This window comes from Dendrobates tinctorius, unplaced genomic scaffold (assembly GCF_039654945.1).
Source record: "Dendrobates tinctorius isolate UK_male_01 unplaced genomic scaffold, ASM3965494v1 ptg000064l, whole genome shotgun sequence".
Lineage (NCBI taxonomy): Eukaryota > Metazoa > Chordata > Amphibia > Anura > Dendrobatidae > Dendrobates > Dendrobates tinctorius.
In genome coordinates this window covers 51,241,574-51,262,219 of record NW_027361732.1, presented here as the reverse complement: position 1 = coordinate 51,262,219, position 20,646 = coordinate 51,241,574, and the positions used below count along the sequence as shown (strand labels likewise).

Below are 20,646 nucleotides of genomic sequence, written 5' to 3'. Positions count from 1 at the left end.
TTGAAATGAGTAAAGGTGGGACTTTAGTGCCATCCAGACGCATCGCCAAAATACAGGTAACACGTGCACTTTCATAAGCAGTGGAGGGAACAACTGAGGAGGCACCTCGTTGTTCAATTGTTGTTTGAGATGCTTGGCCCATAAACACTGCAGTTTCATCCATGGCAATCATGTTGGAAAGATTGTATTTAGAGAAGTCAGTGTCATCAACAAAGGTCTTGAATGCAAGTGCGTGTTTAATAATTTCAGTATCTTCCAGCCTAAAGAGTGTTGTGGATCTTCTCAAAGACAGTTCACTTCGTTGAAGGACGTTATCCAGCCAGTGTTGTGATGCCTTGAATTCTTCAGGGGCAATTTCAAACTGTGGTGCCATTGCAAGGGCAAATTCTTGAATCTGAGCCCTAGTCACAACCAATGTCTTTGCTCTCCTGTCAGCAACCCACTCACAGATCAGGTCTTCCAGCTTAGAATATAATGGTTGCTGACCAGATCCAACCTTGCGCTTTTTAGCATTTCCGCTGTCCACTTGTTGACTGAGGTTACCGTAATCTTCTCGCCATTTTTGGACCCATCGGACACTCAACATTTTCTCTTTGCAGAATTCAGTAAGATTTTTGCCCCAAAATTCTTCCACGATTCCTATTCTGTACTCAACGGAATAGCTCTTTCTTTTAGCATTCCTGTCTAGGGGTAAAAATATACCGTATCACCATTGTTTACGGTATTTCTTTTACAGTACGGTACTTTACGGTAGACCGTTCAGCAGAAAAGCAAACAACAAATCAAAGTAACACATTACGGTACTGTAATTGCCTGACTCCCACACAGGGCCACAAAACATAAGGGCTCTAAAATGGCTCAAACACACTTTCTGGACACTGTAACGCTACCGTAACAATCACCCACAGCAGTTCCTTTACCGTAGCAGCCCCATCATCATTGTGCAGCCCTCATCATCCCTTTACAGTCCCCAATACAACACCCCCATCATTCCATTACAGCCCCCATCATTCTACAGTACAGTATTGCAGCCTCCCATCATCCCACATCATCCCACTGCAGCCTCCCATTATCACAGTATCCCACTGCAGCCTCCCATGTGTGTACCGTACACACACACCCTTACACAGACACACTAACACACACACATACACAGACACACACACACACCCACACACATACACTTTCTTACTGGTTTCCTCCGCGGTGCTGCTTTCAGTGCTTTGGTGGTGCAGGCGCCCTGGGCCAATCAGAGTGCAGGAGTCCTGGGCCAATCAGAGTGCAGGAGTCCTGGGCCAATCACAGCCCAGGAACAATCAGAGGCTATGGATGACGTCAGCTGGCCCATGGTTCCTGCGCTGTGATTGGCGCAGGACTCATGGGCGGAGATCAGCACACAGCTCCGAGGCTGTGATTAACTCCTGCGAACAGCGCGGCTGCAGTGGCGTTCACCGGACAGCGGGATCGAGACACAACTGCATGCCCCATGCACAGAACAAGGTATGCCTTATTTTCGGGGGGGGGGGGGTGCCTTATATTAGCAGGCACAGTGCTCCCCCTAGCATGCCTTACTTTCGGGGGGTGCCCTATTTACGAGGAGACAAGGTAGATCCAAAGAACCAGAGATTCTTTACAAAACCACAGCCAAGAACACTCTACAGGATAGCTGCCAGATCATGGCTCCATTACGAGTTGCACAGACATTCAGGATGCCAGCTTAGGGGACCACAGCCCCGGCTGAAACAATACAGATCTGCTCCATTGACCATCACTGAACCCATGGATACGTTTGGAATTTGGACCCACCGGTCACCTGAGCCTCATGGATGTGTTTGGGAAAGCCAGAATTGGGAAACCTCGGTCACCTGGCTTCATGGAGATGTTCGGAGAAGCCAGGTTGTGACCCTCCTGTGACCTGGCCTTGTACCTCAATGGACTCTCAGCTTCCTGTTACCTCCTCTCTGCGCATGCCACAGGTGGGGGCAGTCGGCCCTGGAAGCTCTGAAGTCACAGCTGCTCTTATAAGTGTCAGCGGAAAGGTGAGCCTCTGTTATTTGCACAATCTTGGACATTTTGCTAGGACTGTTCTATGTGTATTGCTGTTTTGTGGTTCAATAAAGTATTGTCACACTGTTTTACCCTCACCGTGTTGTGAGTAGTATTATGGCCACGGTAAAAGGAGAGCGGGCATTCAGTGCGATGAGCCCTGGTCCATGCGGTTTTGGTCTAGCGGACTCGAGAACCCACTGACCTCCGTGTCTTCATGTAAGTCAATTGAGAGAAGCTGGACACGTCAAGAATGTGACCACAAGTATGCAATCACAGATTCAGTAGTCCTCAGTCACAGAGTGAGTGCAAATTTTTCTCCCAAGTCTGGACAACCCTTTAAATTGCGTAACTGAATGACCCAATATCACTGCTACATAAGCTTAATATTTGGATTTGATGATTAAACCATAAATATATGTATATTTACTGTGACAATCTTTACCTGCACTCATTCTAATTTGTGGTTGCTCTGGAGTCTGAACTTGAGAAGAAAAACTATATTGCTGATAACCATTAGAATTCAGGAACTGGGAACTGGGACTTCGCCTGCATTCCCGAATACTAGAGAAAGTCTGAGAGTGAGAAATGCCTCGTTGGAGAGGCGAGCATCGACTCAGTCTTGGTTGAGGAGGTGGTAATAGATCAAACTCTTCATCATCGTCATCAATGCTGTAACGGTCCGATTCTTGATCACTACTTGCACATGACATTTTCTTTCCAGAAAAAAGAGACAGGCTAGAGCGATGTCTTGACACTGAACTACAAGTGGAGGTAGATGCAAAATCTTGCCTAAGGCCTGCAACAAGAGTAAGCCCCATTAAGATAGGAAGCCTGAATGTATTTACAAGTTATTTATATGAATTATGCTTACACTGCAAAATATTACATTTTAATTCCCCCAACCAAACTACTAATAATCTTTTACTGACTTTGAGATGTATGAAAGAATATAGTAAATATCTGTAAGTAGACCTCAAAGCTGAAACGCCTTACTTTCTTCTTGTAAGCGAGCCATGATCTGTACATCAGTGAGATCCTGTAGTTTGTAACCCATGGCAATTGAATCATCTTCGAGCTCGGATGTGCTGAGTTCACTATCAATTGAAGACTGGGGGCTCAAGGGGGAAGTCTTCATATTGTAACCTGAAATACAAGAAATTTCTTTCATGTAAGCAATAAAAATGAACACATTACCACCACACTAGACTGACAAAAAAAAAAAGATAGGAAAACGGAAAAAAAGATAAATGGAGTGAAAAGCGCACTTTATTTTCCAATTTTTATTACTATCCTTAAAGGCCTCCAACTAAGTCAGGACAGGAAGATAAAAGCAGCTAACAGCACATTTTATAACATTCACTCGAAGCATCAGAGTTTAAGTTTTTAAGTCATCGCCTCACATTTTCTGCACTCATTCAAAATGGACAGTGATAAAAGAATCATATTTTTAATGTGATCGCCAAACTAAATCTCTCCAGAAAAGGGTTTAGTAACAATAAAGCTAAAATTTAAGGGCAACTACCTGCACCATTAGTTTCATCTGACTTGGGCCTTTAAAATACAGCACACAACTTTGTGGTTGCAAAACATGTTTTTTTTAAATTTTTTAAGAATATTTCACTATATTTTAATTTTTTATTGCAGTAAAGAAAGGCAGGGCTTATGGTACGACTAGAATGGACTGTGCCATCAAAGCCATGCAATTACAAAGATGGGTGAAGCTAGCTCATCGCTAGATCTGACCCTTAAAGAGGACCTGTCACTAGGTCAAAAGGGACCAGTTTTTACTCATAGCAGTAGAAATAAAGGTAGAGCAATCAGTTTGTTTTTCTTTTTTTGGTTGTTTTTTCATTAAATTCTCCATATGGTTCCAGAAATGGCTTTTTTTTACTTAGTGCTAATTCTTATAGCCTTTACAAAAGCGCTGTGGCTCACAGGGTAATTATGAGGAGCAGCTTAAATAAAGGGCCAACCACCACATGAGAATCCTGTAAGCAGCGTTCCCTTGGAAGAGATGATAAAAATTAACACTAAATTAAAAAATGTAATTTTGACATCTATAAGAATTGGACTCAGGCTGTAAGCCTGTTCTTCAGTAACTCTAACATTCTAATAATTTATAGTAGGACATACGCTCTCTCACACATCATTCATAATACCATAACACTGGTAACCCAAAGACTAAGATGAGCTCTGGTACAGCAAATTATAAATGCACAATGATTGTCAAAACAAAAATTGAGAAGCTTGGGTCAAAAACAGAGACTAAAGGCCGTTCATCCACATTAGACTGAAGTTAGCCAAACTCAGTAACAGTAAGATCCGCTGAAAGTCTAATGTGCATGGGTGTCGCAGATGATGTTAACAGAAAATAGGATCAGTTATGTTGGATTTCCAGATGCTAAATTCCTTTTGCTCACTGTGAAATAAGCAGCAGTCAGAGAAGTCTTGCAGAGACTCTCTCATAGAGGACACAAGAGTGTTAGGCCAAATCACTGAGCTAAGTGAACGACTGCTGCGGTGGTGTGAGCTGCCGATGTTATGTCACTGCTGCACCCAAAACACAGAGACCAGATCAGTGGTAGAAAGAGACAGAGCTAAACCTGGTAAGAGTGAATAATATCAGATTTTATTTTTCAATATGGAGTGGAGCTGTACTTTCAAATAAGTGGAAAATATCTTGAAATACCACTGTCAATCTCTTAACAGCGGTATTTAAACTGCAAGCTCCTGGGGACAAGTTGATCATGGGGTGCCAATGGCTTGTTTAAGGGCACCATACCTGTTATGTTGCTATTCTTGTCAGTGTTATTGCAGTATATAAAATATAAGAGAATTAAAAAAAATTACAAATATTTAAAAAAAAAAAAAAAAAGACACATTGAATCACCCCACTCTTCTCTTCCTCCTTTAAAAATAAACATTAAAGAATAAAAAACACACACATTCGGTTTTGCCGTCTATGTAAAAGTCAAATTTACAAAAAAAAGAAAATAAAAATGATTTAACCCATATATTAAAAGCAAAAAAGAAAAAAAATTAGAAACCAAATAAATAATGATTCAAATATTGTATGTACCCCAAAATAGTGTCAATAAAAATGTCAGCTTGCCACACACACACAAAAAAGAAAAGAAAATGTCCTCACATAATTACATCATCAAAAAACGTAAAAAAGAAAAGTTACGGGTCTCCAAAAAAATGGGGACAAACCAAAGATAGTTTTAAGGCTCATCCAAGTAGTATTCTTAAAACAACAGGAGCAGCAACCAAACTCCTTGTAGGGTTGCCTAATTCCTCTAGAATGCTTGGAAATGCTCGATTTTGAGAGTGTTGAAACATGACTGCAGTATTGTAGAGGATTTCCTATCTTAAAAGTTCCCTTTCATTACCAGACCCAATATTCCCAGATTCTCCCAAATATACAGACGAAACACCAATTTAGATTAAATTGATCAAATCGAGCTTTATTACAAACACAACAGTAATAAATAACTTGGGGTGAGGAGGTTCTTGGAGCTCCAAAAGTTCACATAAAGTATATATGAAACCATCCAGCCTTACCACAGCCAGGTGTAACCACAGGCTCAGGGTCACCAACTCCTAGAGACCCTCCCACCCCTCCAGAGAACCTAAATCCGCCAGGCAATTACCATTATTGCAAAACCAATAGGAGGTTCCCATCTCCACGATGTACAATCCCCACCAATAATATAACAACAACTCCAAGAACCCCCCTCCTCCGCCACAACAAGCATTACCTGAACACCTCATAATGTGAGTCCCTGCAACAATAAACATGCCCTTTCCGCCTCTTCTTGAATCTTGAGAGGCCACAGAGCATTACCTATTGAGTTGAAGTAAACCCTATCGCTCCACCACAAATTCCCTTTCCTGGACTCCAAGTATTCATGTCTAACTACAACCCCCTGGTTCCTGACTACAAAAATTCCCCACAGGTCTATTCACTTTAATCCTTGTTTTATTTATTTTTCCCACCAATCGAGCAGCCTGCCATACCTTTCTGGGCACAATATCCGACCAACCTATCTTCACGGTCGGATAGGATACCCAGAGATGCAAAAAATCATGGTGGATATCCCTTATTAATTCCCTGCAAGAGCAAACCCTCAATTCATACCTGCTGACATATAACTCCAACACTTCTAGGGGCAATCTAACCTTGCAAAACTGTTTAAATCCGGCAGTACCTAACGCTAGCTCATACCACAAACTCCTATCTACATAATTACCATGTTATTCTCGGAAAACCACAATTGACGCCCGATTTTTCAAATCTCGGCCCCCAATAAAAGAACGAGAGTCCTAATATCCACATTAGCTGTGCTCCACCTATGGTGAAATAAGGAAGAGCAACATGTGAGAACAACCACCAATCCTTTTTTTCTTTTTTACACAACAAATGAGGGCGCATGTAGAGTTTATATTTCCCAGATTCCTGCCTATCTTCTGAACTGCTCTTGAACGTAGGCCCCCACCAAATCTGCCTTTGTTGCAGCACCAATTCTAAATTCCTGTCCCTGAATTTCTCGCTCCATACTGACAACGCAACCACCATTGGAAAAAACTCCCAAGTGTAAGGTTTCCCGTGACACCTGCCTCCCTCCATGACTCTGGCTATTGAACCGTGCACCACTGCCCCTGCAGTAAGCTCCGAACCCCACACTGCCTGCTGTGTTAGTAAAGAGCTCACAATCAAACTTCTCTAATGTCTCGACCATCATTAAGTACTGTCCATCATACCTGTCCGGGAAGCCCTTCCAAACTAGCAGATTGTCCTTTTGTCAATCTATTGTAATGTGGAGGGGACGAAATCCCTGCAGTAGTTTCACCCAGCTGGCACAGGATGACCCAACCCATGGGAATAATGCAGCAAGCAAAATTTACGTTCCTGAGCAACAACTGAATGTACCGCAACTGTATATTTTTAACCAACATCACGTGTTAAACGTCCATGAGCAGTGACAATTGTTTCCTCAGGCAATCTGTACTCCATCTTTTCAGTGTCAATGGCAATACTCAAAAAGATAAGTGTTAGGCCCTTCCATTTTTTCTGAGCCAAAAAAAACCCAAAACAACTCGCCACCCATTTCATTGACTTTAATAATGACCAGCAAACCGGAGAATCCGGAAGTCCAATGCACAAGAAATCATCTATATAATGGATGACTAACTGTATCCCGGTAACATCACACACCACCCATTCCAAGAACATGCTAAAAACCTCAAAGAGGGAGTTTGAAATGGAGCAGCCCATTAGGAGCACCTATTTACAAAATAGGACCATGCCCGAATGTAAACTATCAGAATGCACAGATAACAAATGGAAAGCGGACTCAATATTAGTCTCCACTAACAGTGCCCCCTTTCCATGTTTCCTTACCCAATGTACTGCTGTATCAAATGAGATAGACCACAGAGCAAAGCTTCAAATCCATCATGTCATTTACTGAACAACTCCTAAGGCCCAACTAATATTGAATGAGCAGAAATGTATTCAGGTCCTTCTTGGGTACCACACCCAATGGTGGTCACACCAGGTTATCCAAAGGGGCAGCATAAAATGGACCCGCCATCCGTCCACAGTTAACCTCATGCATAATTTTTTATTTACAACCAATGGATGCTGATAAGCAGACTTCAATTTTTTATTTTTTTTTTTAAAGTGAATTGGACCTCATTTGCTGGTGATGAAATCTTGAAACCATAACAAAAACCTTCCTCTAATAACACTGCCTTATCCCTCTTCGGGTACCTACTCAGATAAAGGGCAATCGCGAGAAGTCCCGTCCCCCCCCATTCCTATTTTTTCTTTTCTTAAAGCAGCGGGCCGATCCACGTTATCCCCCACCACAGGACTAACAATAGTGTTTAAATTTACATTTCCCACCAAATTTGCACTATACCTCTTTGAACTTCCAACCTAGACCTGGCTTTGACCCTGAACCACGAGCTTTGGCTGCAGCCCCTGAAACCCCATGTTAGCTGGATCCCCCAGCCCCAACTTTAAAGGACTACCCAAAATGGTATGGTGCCATTACTTTTAACCAAAGCCCAATATTTTTCTGATCCCACCGAATACTAGGCTACAGTGCACTCCTCTGATGGCACTGCACTGCCATTCAGAGAGCAGTGCCTTCAGAGGGCATTGCAGTGCCATCAGAGGGTTGCATTGGTGCACGAGACCCGCCAGCCGAAGATCCTGGGTCCTGTCGGTCCTCATCTTGACTCCTGGAAAAGGGGCCCTCACCAGCTGGGCCCGAGTCCCCCTGACCAGTTGCCGCGCTCGTATCTGGCACCACAAACAGGGACCTGACTGAAGGCCACACCTCTCGCTGCCTCTCTTGCCTGCTGCTGGTGCCATCTGTTCCCGAGTGTCCTTGGTCCACAGGACTAGGTGACATCCACCGCGGAGATCCTCTTGTAGACAAAGCAGCCCCATCGACAGGATCATTGATGTAACATGACTTAGATCAACCCCTGATATAACGCTGCATGATGATCCAGTGGGATGCAGTAGTAAAGTTCTGACTCTTGTAAAATTAACTAATTAAGGCCACAGTTACGTTCAATATCTGTATTTGTAAAACAAAATGAGGAATGGAACAATCAGAGGAAAAGTGTAATAGAAACACGTCACCACTTCTGTTATCTTCACCTACTCCTGCTTTCAGCTTAAAAATATTGTAAAATACTGACCAAATACTGAACGTGTCCTAACAAAAGTTCTCATGAATGGGTCAGTCCCAGAATTCCGCAAAATATTGGCACGGTCGTTTTCTACTAATGTTAAAGGGGCTGTTATGTGAACCTTTATGTGCTCTTGTTCAACATCAAAGTACATTTTAGGCTAACCTGCAGAGATTTACAGATCTACACAAATCAACACAAAATGATCCTAAATAAACTACATTCACAGAAAAAAAGACAGAAAAGTTTATCTCAACATTCTGAAACATCATGGCTTTCAGGTTTTACTCATGATATACAGACAAGGTCTTAGGCACTTTCTGTGAATTCATGTCCAGCCATTAGCCTTTTCTTGTTAATACAAGTCCTCAATAACCAGAAGTTTAAAGTAAATTTTAACTAGAATAATAGTTAACAAAAGAATATTGATTGCATTCACACTATAGAAATATTTTTAATACAAATATCAGCAACCATGTCTTCCAAATAACACAATGGCTGGTAACTAGAGATGGGCGAACCCGAACAGTAAAGTTTGGCATCCGTACCGAACACGGACTTCACCAGGAAGTCCGTCTTACTGATCAGGTTCGGCTGCCCGAATACCAGGTGTTTGTCGCGTTGTCATGTGCATGTCTTTTGACAGCGTGGGAATCATGGCTCTCTGACCGGCTGGGATGATTTCACCGCCGATCAATAGAGGTGTTTGCCGCACGGTCATGTTAATTAAAAAAAAAAAAAAAAAAAGAGTGGGTACCCCTCTATTCTTGAAACAAGCGTTGCTGACAGCTGATGGTTGCAGCCCCCAGCTATGAGTTTTGCCTGGATGGTTAGCAAAATTACAGGGGAACCCACTTTTTTTTTTTTGGTATTATTTATTTACAGTGCAGGAGCGGCTAATGAATGCTCCCATCCACCGCTCCTGCTCTCACTGTTATTAGCGGCTGCAGGTGTTGGATGATGGGATCAGTAGTCTCATCAGCTGACAATAGTGACCGGAGGTAAGCTTTATACCTCCAATCACAGCTAAGCGCTCACGCTGTCTTGACAGCGTGCGAACCGCGGCTCTCTGACCGGCTGGGATGATTTCACCACCGATCAGAAGCGGCGTTTGCCACGCTGTCATGCACATGACAGCGTGGCAAACACTGGATGTTCAGGCCCCCCATTCAAGTGAATGGGGTCCGGGTACTGTCCTGGTACCCAAACTTTTTGTAACTGCTCAGCCGAACCCGCCGTACCCGAACATCCAGGTGTCCGCCCATCTCTACTGGTAACTTTAAACCAAACTTTGCAGTTACTTGAATTACAAAAAATGTCTATTGCTTAAGCAGCAATAATTTATCAGATACGCTGCCACCATAGCAAATGCTTGCTTGTCCCCTTGGTCAGCCATTCAAAGTTGTCGTCAGGGTTGTATAAAGAGCCTTTAGAAAGACAGAAACTGATGTGTAAGTAGTTCACCATCTACTCAAATCATCAATCCATTTTTAAGCTGTTAATTGAAATGCATAGGCTATGGACCTGTAGTACCGGGTCACAGCCACTATAGTTTTGTTGGAGCTGCTGTGTTTTGACAGCATACAAGAATTCTGTCTGTCGCTGGTAGTGGATGATCAGTAGGGGTGCCACGTGTTGCACCCCCACCGATCAGAACGTCAATAAAAAAAAAAAGTAGTGTTCAAACCCTTAAATACATAGCTATAGCTTCATTTTTTAATAACACAAGCAAAACATATAAATATATTTTTTTTTATATAGGAAAATGTCTCTTTCTCCACTCAGTCACTTCTTTTCCAACATGCCGCCCCCTCCAATCCTGTGTACCTATTAGTCACAAACTGCTCAAATTCGTCTTTATGGATGGATCTAATTACAGTGCTGCCTGTGGAAAAAAGGAGCAAAGAACCATAAGGAGACAGAGGCAGAGAGACATACAGAAAAGCTGCTGCAGCTTCTAGTGACTAGAGCTCAAAGGGGGGGGGGGGACTGCTAAAAAAAAAAGTGCACATACATCATATTATAGCCAAAATAGCATTATTTCACATGAACACAAGACAAGTTATTCTGGAGAGACACCTGAGAAGGGCATGTATACTTTAACTTTTAATCAGCAGCAAATAACAGCGATTTAAGACAAGCTATGATGTAAAAATCACAACAAAAATTACAATGAGAAAAAAAATTATGTAAAAACGATAAATCACAAAAACAATCACAAATTTAAAATTAATAAGGAGAGATGTTTTAGTAAGGATAACGAAAACCCACAACATTTTTAATACAAAATTTCTGTAAAAAAGAAAAGTTGCAGGTTTACCTGTCTTATCTGGTGTTAGTATTGCTTTAGTTGGGGTTTTAAGGATGCTGGGAGAATTTAAGCCGTTGCAAAATGGAGTGAGTCTCGCAACTGGACTATATGGAAAAGAGGATACAGGAGTAGAAAAGAGACTCCTCCAGCGACCAGCTAGATATAAAAAAGGAACAAAAATCACCAATTAGTACTTCTTCTAATATGAAACCTGAGATATGACATGGATCACTTTGGAAAAAAAAATCCCATCACCTTGTAACAAATGTACATTTGTGGAAATGAGTTGCAGTAAAATATTCCACAACAGCTAGTCACATATGTACCAAAGGGTTATATCCTGTAAAGCTGTATTCCATCATTTTATCCCCTCAGGTACAAAGCAACACTTTTTTATACAAAAAGACTTGCTGCACACATTGAGATTAGCTAGTGATTGTTTTTATATCAAAGGCAATTGCAGTAAAAAAAAAAAAAAAGAAAAAAAAATCTAATATGCATGAGGACTTTCCAACAGACATGAGCATACACGTCTATGAGGAGCATCATTATCTAAAGTGTATGGTCGCACTACAGGTCGGCGATCTAATGTGTGTGGCCATCATTACTCTGTGACACTATCAAATGTCCCATACCTTAGCAATATATTTAGCAACTGTGTTTGTAAAAATACTAGAAACATTTTCTATGGGATTCCATACTGCAAAATACTACCACAAATGTGGGTAAGTGCTTTCAAACAAGATTTGTCATTTTGCACATCCAAAAAAGTAATTTTCCTAACAAATGTATTAAAAACCATGTTGCAAAAATGAATACACCCCTATGAAATTCTTAAATTTAGACTACAGAATTCTAATTAACAAGAATATCAACCACATTAAACAGATGTCCAGCAGACAGTTGACTGTATAAACGGTGTTACTTAGCAAAGAAAATGGCACCATGGCACCACACGGAAGAGAAATGTCACAAGACCTGAGAAACAAAATAATTTCTTTACATAAGAAAGGTGAAGGTTACAAGAAGATCAGCCAATTAATTAGTCAGAATACTAGCAAAAATTCTGAAAAAAAAGCAACAAAGATGGAATTGTAAGTATATCACAAAGATGTCCAGGACGATCACGGAAGTTAACACCTTTAAAGGGAGCGCCTTCTGATGAAAAAGGTTACAGAAAATCAACAAGCAAGTTCACTGTCATCCACAAAGGAAGCCTCCTAAAGCATTGTACAAAAAAGCCCGCTAACAATCTATCAGGGCCCATGCTGAAAAATATGAAGACTATGGGGACTCTATACTTTGGAGTGATGAGACCAAGATAAATGTTTTTGGAACTGATGACTTTATTGTATGGAATCGCAGGCACAAAAGTAGAAGAGTAAAAATAAAAAAGGATTGTGCCTACAGTGAAACATGATGGTGGCAGTGTCCTTATGCAGGTCTGCATGAGTGCTGCTGGTGTTTGGGAGCTACATTTCATTGATAGTACCAAGAACTCACAAATTTACTGCTCTATATTGAAAGAGAAGATGCTACCATCACTATGCATTAGTAGATTCTCACGTCTCCAACATGACATTGATCCAAACACATATAGCAGGACACTGGTGCATTTCTGAAAAAGAACATGGTGAAAGAGATCTGAAACCAATTGAACATTTATGAGGAATTCTGAAAAGACAAGTTGAGCATCATTCTCCATCCAGCATCTAGGCTCTAAAAGAGGTCATACTTGAACACTGGAAAAAGACAGATAATGCAATATGTCACCAACTTGTTCATCCTATGCCTAGAGGGTTTGGCGCGGTCCTTAATTATGCAGGTCATGTTAAATACTAATTTTTCAAGTGGGCTGTATTCATTTTTGCATCTGTTAGTTTGAGTAAAACTGAAGATTCTGTAAAGAAAGTTATATTGGTAACCTCATTTTCATGTAATGAGTTAAGAAAATGTATGAAAATCAGTCCTGTCAAAATGTTGTAAATTTTTCTTGTGTTCAATGCGATATTGATTAAAATCTTACTTTTCAAAGGGGATGTACTCATTTATGCTGAGCACTAACTGAGTTATATATATTATACATACGTATACTATACATACATATACACACACAGCTCTGGCAAAAATTTAAGAGACCACTGCAAAATTTTCAGTTTGTCTAATTTTTCTCTTTATAGGTATATTTTTGAGTAAAATGTAAAGTGCTCTTTTATTCTATAAACTACTGACAACATGTCTTCGAATTTCCAAGCTTTAAATTTTGGACTTATTTTCAGAAAATAAGAAATGGTCAGAAGAACAAAAAAATGCAGGGCTTGCAGACCTCAAATAATGCTAAGAAAACAAGTTAAAAAATGTTTGTGTGTACGCCACCCTTAGGAGGAAAGCCAACCTTTTCATTACACGGCAGATCTGTGTGACCAGGGAGGCCAGGAGAAGGCTCTCCTCACGAATACAGAAGACTTATAATTATGTGTCCCATGTATACTTTCAGAGACCCTTGTAGAAAATGACAAAGCTTGTCCCGTTTTATCTTCTAAGAGTACAGACTGTAGCTGTAACCTGCGATTCTTACATAGGGCAGCATATTAAATGGACAGATCAACTTCAACCTTCCACAACAATCTTCAACTCCAAGAAGAACATGTAAAATTTAATCATGTCAAATAAATATTTCCTAGAATGGGTTACAATTATTATAGTCAATTAAATGTATTCTGATGACGGTTATTTACCATATGGAATACAGATTAACATACTGTAATAGGCATGTGTTGTGCGAATTAATGCAAGGAATCAATACAGATCACTAAGTGGCTTATGAGAAGTTCTCAGATTTCATCCCTTGGAGGTTACTAATGCTGAAAGGACAGACGTATGACCTTGGAAGATGCCAAGAATATCAACTCCAATTATTGAAATCTGATACTAGTCATTGCCCCCTCTCTCAATAACAAAAGAACATCTCTTCAGAAGCGTTGTTCTCGTAAGAAAGCCATATCTGTATCCTACCAACAGATGAATCCACACAGCACAGCCCTGACCAAGCATCAATCATGAATGATTGCAGCTGAAATCAGGGAACTTTTTTGCCCTGTCCACAAAAAATGTTTAAGGCGTGTGTGATTTTCTTGAAGCTGAAGCAATTTATACAAATTACTGTCATGGTAAGAATTATTTTAAAATTATATATAAATTATATATTATGCATATATTTATATGCAGTAAACAGTCAAGCTGGCAACCCTGCATTACAGTAGAGAACTGTTCACATCATAGATTTTCACTCTACTTATTGTAAACACAGGGAGCATAAATGATAAATGGAGGCTGTGACCGATGACAGTGGCATTGTGAAGGGTTAAAACTAAAATCAGAGCTGAAGTTTCGTTTTGTCCATTCTCTGAAGGTTTCGTTTCTCCATTTTTGTTGCTGTAAGATAAATTTTTGTAATTGGGATGGGCTGTCATGAAACCAGACTGTTCCCATCAGGTGCAAGATAAGGGAACCGGGGGTGTACTACTCTGAAGAATATGCCATTATACTACTTTTAGATACGGACATATATGTAGTTTCCGTTTTCTTGCAATATTATTGGCTTATAAAGTGAAATGATGCTATTGGTAGTTGAGAACATTGCATAATTAAGCAAAAGATCATAAAAGAAGTGACTAAAATAAAGGGGACTAGTGATCTGTCTCGATCCTCCAGTACAGAGACCCCCGTCACGGTGTGGTCATTTGAGTTGCTAGCAACACTCTGTGGAATAATTTGGACATCACTGGCTCAACCATGAAGGGTTAATTTAGCCCTCCCTAAATAGCTACCCCGACAGCATCTTTCACCCACAGATCGGATGTACACTGCTCAAAACAGTAAAGGGAACACTTAAAGGGAATCTGTCACCGGAAGTTGGCGGCCTATGTAAATGGCCTGTGTCCGGGCCGATGGGCTGTGTTTCTTCTTTTCTTCTCCACCCCATCCGTGGCCCCCGTCCACGATCTTTTCCAGAATTCTAGTAGTTCTACTCCATAGTTTGCGCGTGCGCAAATCAATCTTGCTTCAGGCACGCGCAGTATACTTTGCCCAACTGCGGGCAAAGCCGAAAATCATTACTGTGCATGCGACAGTACACTATGTCTCGGAAGTATTTTGCTGTGTTCCGAGACATAGTGTACCGGCGCATGCGCAGGATTGATTTTCGGCTTTGCCCGCAGTTGGGCAAAGCATACTGTGCATGCACAAAGCAAGATTGCTTTGAACACGCGCAAACTATGGAATAGAACTACTAGAACTGCGGAAAAGATCGCGGACAGGGGCCACGGATGGGGTGGAAAAAAAAAGAAGAAACACCGCCCATCGGATGGGACACAGGCCATTTACATAGGCCGCCAACTTCCGGTGACATATTCCCTTTAAACAACACAATGTAACTCAAAATCAATCACACTTCTGTGAAATCAACCTGTCTAGTTATGACGCAACACTGGTTGTGAATCAATTTCTCCAGCTGTTGTGCAAATGGAACAGACAACAGGTTAAAAATGATAGGAAATTAGCATGACAACCTCTATAAAGAAGTGGTTCTGCAAGGGGTGACCACAGACCATTTCTCTGTTCTCATCCTTTTTGGCTGTTATTTTGGTCCCTTTTGCATGTTGACATTGCAATCACTCCTAGAGGTACAGTAGAAACCAACAAAACTTGTTCAGGTAGTGCAGCTCATCCAGGATAGCACATCAATGCGAGCAGTGGCAAGAAGGGTAGCTGCGCCTGTCAAAACAGTATCCAGAGCATGAAGCAGATACCATTAGCCAGTCCAGTACGCCAGGAGACATGGAGGACACCGTAGGAGGGCAACAACCCAGCAGCAGGACTGCTACCCCCTCCTTTGTGCAAGGGGGAACAGGAGGAGCAGTGCCAGAGCCCTGCAAAATGACCTCCAGCAGACCACTAACATCCATGTGTCTGCTTGAACTATCAGAAGCAGACTCCATGAGGGTCTGACGTCCACAAATGGGTGTTTTGCTTACAGATGGACACGGTGCAGGGTGATTGGCAGATTTAACATTGGCGCCCTGTGCTCTTCAAGGATGAGAGCAGGTTCACACTGAGCACATGTGGCTGAAGTGGCAGAGTCTGGAGACGCTATGGAGACCTTTCTGCTGCCTGCAACATCCTCCAGCATGACCGGTTTGGCAGTCTGTCAGTAAGAGTGTGTGGAGGCATTTCTTTAGAGGGCCGCACAACCGTCCATGTGCTAGCCAGAGGTACCCTGAATGCCATTAGGTACCCTGACCAGATCCTCAGACCCATTGTGAGGCCATACACAGGTGCACTGGGTTCTTTCTGAATCATGACAATGCTGGTGTCAAGTGGCTGAAATGTGTCAGCAGTTCCTGCATGATGAATGCATTGAGTCTATGGACTGGCTTGCCCGTTCCCCATAACTGAATCCAAGCGAGCACATTTAGCGCATCATGTCTCGCTCTATCCACCAATGCCACGTTGCACCACGGACTGTCCAGGAGTTGACTGATGCTTTAATCCAGGTCTATGAGGAGATGCTTCAGGAGACCATCTGCCACCTCCTCAGGACCATGCTCAGCCATTGTAGAGAGGTCATACAGGCACGTGGAGGCCACACACACTACTGAGCATCATTTCCTTGTCTTGGGGCATATCCCCTGGAGTTGGATCAGCCTGTAATTTCATTTTTCACTTTGATTTTGATTATCAATCCAAATCCAGACCTCCATGGGATATTTTTATTTACATTGATCATTTTTCTGTTTTATTGCTTGCAGTGCATTCCACTTTGTACTGAATAAAGATTTGCAACTGGAATAATTCATTCAGTGATATCTACGATGTGGTATTTTAGTGTTCCCTATATTTTTCTGAGCTGTGTATATTGACCAGACACAGGAAACTCTTTCTTTAGTTGTAGAAAGGGCACATTTCTAAGAATGATGACAATTTTTAAAGTGAAGTTTACAAAACATGATGATGATGTGGGCTGCAGTTTTACAAAAATCAAAATTGCAATATGTAAATATGAACTAAATTAAGGCTGAACCCTAGATACAGTTTTGGTCTATTCAGGTGTTGAAACTACAACATGTTATGTTTCTGTGTTCATGTCTTAGGTCTCCTTCACACGTCCATGTTTACAGTACGTGTCATATCCATTTTTTCACGAACACCACACGTGCCCAAACTATGGTGCTAGGCACATGTCCATATTCTAACACAAAGACCGTGTGTCCATGCAAAGCCCACGGAGACATGTCCGTTATATGCCAGCAGCACGGATGACAAGGGCCAATACAAGTCTATGGGTCTGAGAAAAACACGTACAGCTCATGGATGGCGTCAGTGTACAGCCCGTTTTATCACTGCACATTAGAGGAGAAGCTTTGTAAGTTATTTCTTACTTTATCCATCCCGGAAAAACACTGATGGTCAAAACAACAACACACTGATGGTAAAAATGACACACGGATGACACCGATGATAACGACACACGGATGACACCCTGATGGCAAAAACGGACACACAGATGACACCCTGACGGTAAAAAAGAATACACAGATGACACACTGATGGTAAAAACGGACACACGGATGACACACTGATGGTAAAAAGAACACACATGTAACACCGATGGTAAAAACAGACACATAGATGACACCCTGATGATAAAAATAGACACAGATAGGAAAAATGACACACGGATGACACACCGATGGTAAAAACAGACACAAGGATGACACACTGATCGTAAAAACTACACGGATGCCACAAATGGTAAAAACTGACACACTGTTTTTTGCGTACTTGTTTGATACGAACATATAAAGGAGGCCTTAAAAGGAAATATGTCAGCTGGTTTTTGCTACGAATTTGAGAACAGCATGATATAGGGGGAGATTTCCTTATTCCATTGATATGTCACTTACTAGATTGTGTGCTGTAGTTCCTTTTGTTCTATCAAAAGGAGATTATCACTGCCTAACTAAGGCTATGTTCACATGTCGAGTAGTGATCCGTTAGGACTGATACAGTAAAAATCTGTTAGGAAAAAAGTTATGCTGACAATTTTTTAGTCCATTCTTCACTAACTGATCTTTGCCGTGGCCATTTTTTTTTAACATTGGAGTCAATGAGCAACGGTTTCGTTAACGTGCCATCCGTTGTCTACATAGTTATTAAGGTTGAAGGAAGACTTTAAGTCCATCTAGTTCAACCCATATCCTATCCTAACTTGCCCTAACATGTTGATCCAGAGGAAGGCAAAAAAACCCTATGTGGCAAACAGTAAGCTTCACATTGGGGAAAAAAATTCCTTCCCGACTCCACATACGGCAATCAGACTAGCTCCCTGGATCAATGCAATATCAAGGAAACTAGTGTATATACCCTGTAATATTATACTTTTCAAGAAAAGCATCCAGTCCCTTCTTAAATTTTAGTAGGGAATCACTCATTACAACATCATATGGCAGAGTTCCATAGTCTCACTGCTCTAACAGTAAAGAATCCATGTCTGTGAGTATGCTTAAACCTTCTTTTCTCCAGACGTAGAGGATGCCCCCTTGTCCCCGTCACAGGTCTAAGAGTAAAAAGATCATTAGAAAGGTCTTTGTATTGTCCCCGCATATATTTATACATTGTAATAAGATCACCCCTAAGCCTTCGATTTTCCAAACTAAATAACCCCAAGTGTAATAACCTGTCTTGGTATTGCAGACCCCCTAGTGCCCTAATAACCTTGGTCGCTCTTCTCTGCACCCGCTCCAGTTCAGCTATGTCTTTCTTATACACCGGAGACCAGAACTGTACACAGTATTCTAAGTGTGGTCGCACTAGTGACTTATATAGAGGTAAAATTATGTTCTCCTCATGAGCATCTATGCCTCTTTTAATGCATCCCATTATTTTATTTGCCTTTGCAGCAGCTGCCTGACACTGGCCACTAAATGTGAGTTTGTCGTCCACCCATACACCCAGGTCTTTTTCAGTGACAGTTTTGCGCAGTGTTTTACAATTAAGCACATAATTATACATCTTGTTCGTTCTACCCAAGTGCATGGCCTTACATTTATCCCCATTAAAGCTCATTTGCCATTTATCAGCCCAAGCTTCTAGTTTAGATAAATCCTCCTGTAATATAAAATTGTCCACCTCTGTATTGATTACCCTGTAGAGTTTAGTGTCATCTGCAAATATTGAAATTCTACTCTCTATGCCCCCTACAAGGTCATTAATAAATATGCTAAAAAGAAGCGGGCCCAAAACCGACTCCTGTGGTATCCCACTGCTAACCGTGACCCAGTCCGAATGTGTTCCATTAATAACCACCCTTTGTTTCCTATCCCTGAGTCAGCTCTTAACCCACCTACACATATTTTCCCCTATCCCCATTGTTCTCATTTTATGTATCAACCTTTTGTGTGGCACCGTATCAAAATCTTTTAAAAAGTCCATGTACACCACGTCCACTGCATTCCCTTGGTCCAGTCCTGAACTTACCTCTTCATAAAAGCTTATCAGATTAGTCTGACAGGAACGGTCCCTTGTAAACGCATGTTGATATTGGGTCATGAGGTTATTCTTCTCCAGATACTCCAGTATAGTATCTCTTAGAAAACCCTCCAGGATTTTACCTACAGTTGAGGTTAAACTTACTGGCCTATAATTTCCAAGTTCAGTTTTTGTCCCCTTTTTGAATATTGGCACCACATTTGCTATACGCCAGTCCTGTGGTACAGACCCTGTTATGGAATCTTTAAAGATTAAAAATAATGGTCTATCTATGACTGTGCTTAATTCCTGCAGTACTCGGGGGTGTATCCTGTTATGATTGAGTCACCGTAGGAGGCAAAAACAGAAATGCTAGCTAAGTCCAGAAAACCCGAGAGGTTGGCAGCTATCGGATTGCAGACCCCTGATCCTATCCACACAACTAACAGTAGCCGTGGGGGGTTCCTACGATGCCCTAGACCCGTAAATCACAGCCGGAGAATTAAATAGGCCTAAAGAAAGAAAGGGGAAATCTAAACTGCCCCAGAGCAGACCCCAAAGCAATAGGCAGCCCCCAACATATAATGACGGTGAAGAAAGATGAAAACACTAACACAGACAGAAAGATAGACTGAGCAAAGATGGGGCCCAAGCTAACTAGATAGGAAAGGACAGGAAGGCTGCTGTCTGCAATCCGTGAAAAACCCTATGAAAATAAGAGCCAACAGACTGACAGTGAAAAAGGCCCTGAAGACGCTAGGCTTCAAAAAAGCTATGTCAGTACTCAGGAATATTCTGAAGACAGAGCAACAGGCAAAGGAGATTCAGCTCACCCCAGCAGGGAATGGCAGAATCCAGAAAAGCAAGGAAAACAAAACACAAATGCTGACAGGCAAAGCAGAAAACTTAGCTTTAGAGGAGCAGGAATCAGACTGGTGTCCTAGAAGTCCACAGAGAAATCACCCGCAGGGCAGAAGGGCGTCGGCAGCCTTATATCCAGTCCGTGACTCCACTCAGCCAGTCATCCTCATTAGGCTCAGGTGCCT

General features: G+C 41.6%; 1 protein-coding gene across 5 annotated transcripts in view; it reads right to left on the bottom strand.

The window, feature by feature from the left end:
* The window catches only part of SLAIN1 (SLAIN motif family member 1), a 96,473-nt gene that overhangs the window by 60,152 nt on the left and 15,675 nt on the right, over positions 1–20,646 (bottom strand). For 3 of the 5 annotated variants that reach the window (XM_073580425.1, XM_073580427.1, XM_073580428.1), the window contains exons 3-5: positions 11,081–11,227; positions 3,043–3,192; positions 2,492–2,845 (exon numbers count right to left, since the gene is read on the bottom strand). In XM_073580425.1, the coding sequence (XP_073436526.1) occupies positions 2,492–2,845; positions 3,043–3,192; positions 11,081–11,227 (651 nt within the window). The remainder of the gene's footprint in view (positions 1–2,491; positions 2,846–3,042; positions 3,193–11,080; positions 11,228–20,646) is intronic. The other 2 variants (XM_073580426.1, XM_073580429.1) reach the window with 1 other exon arrangement.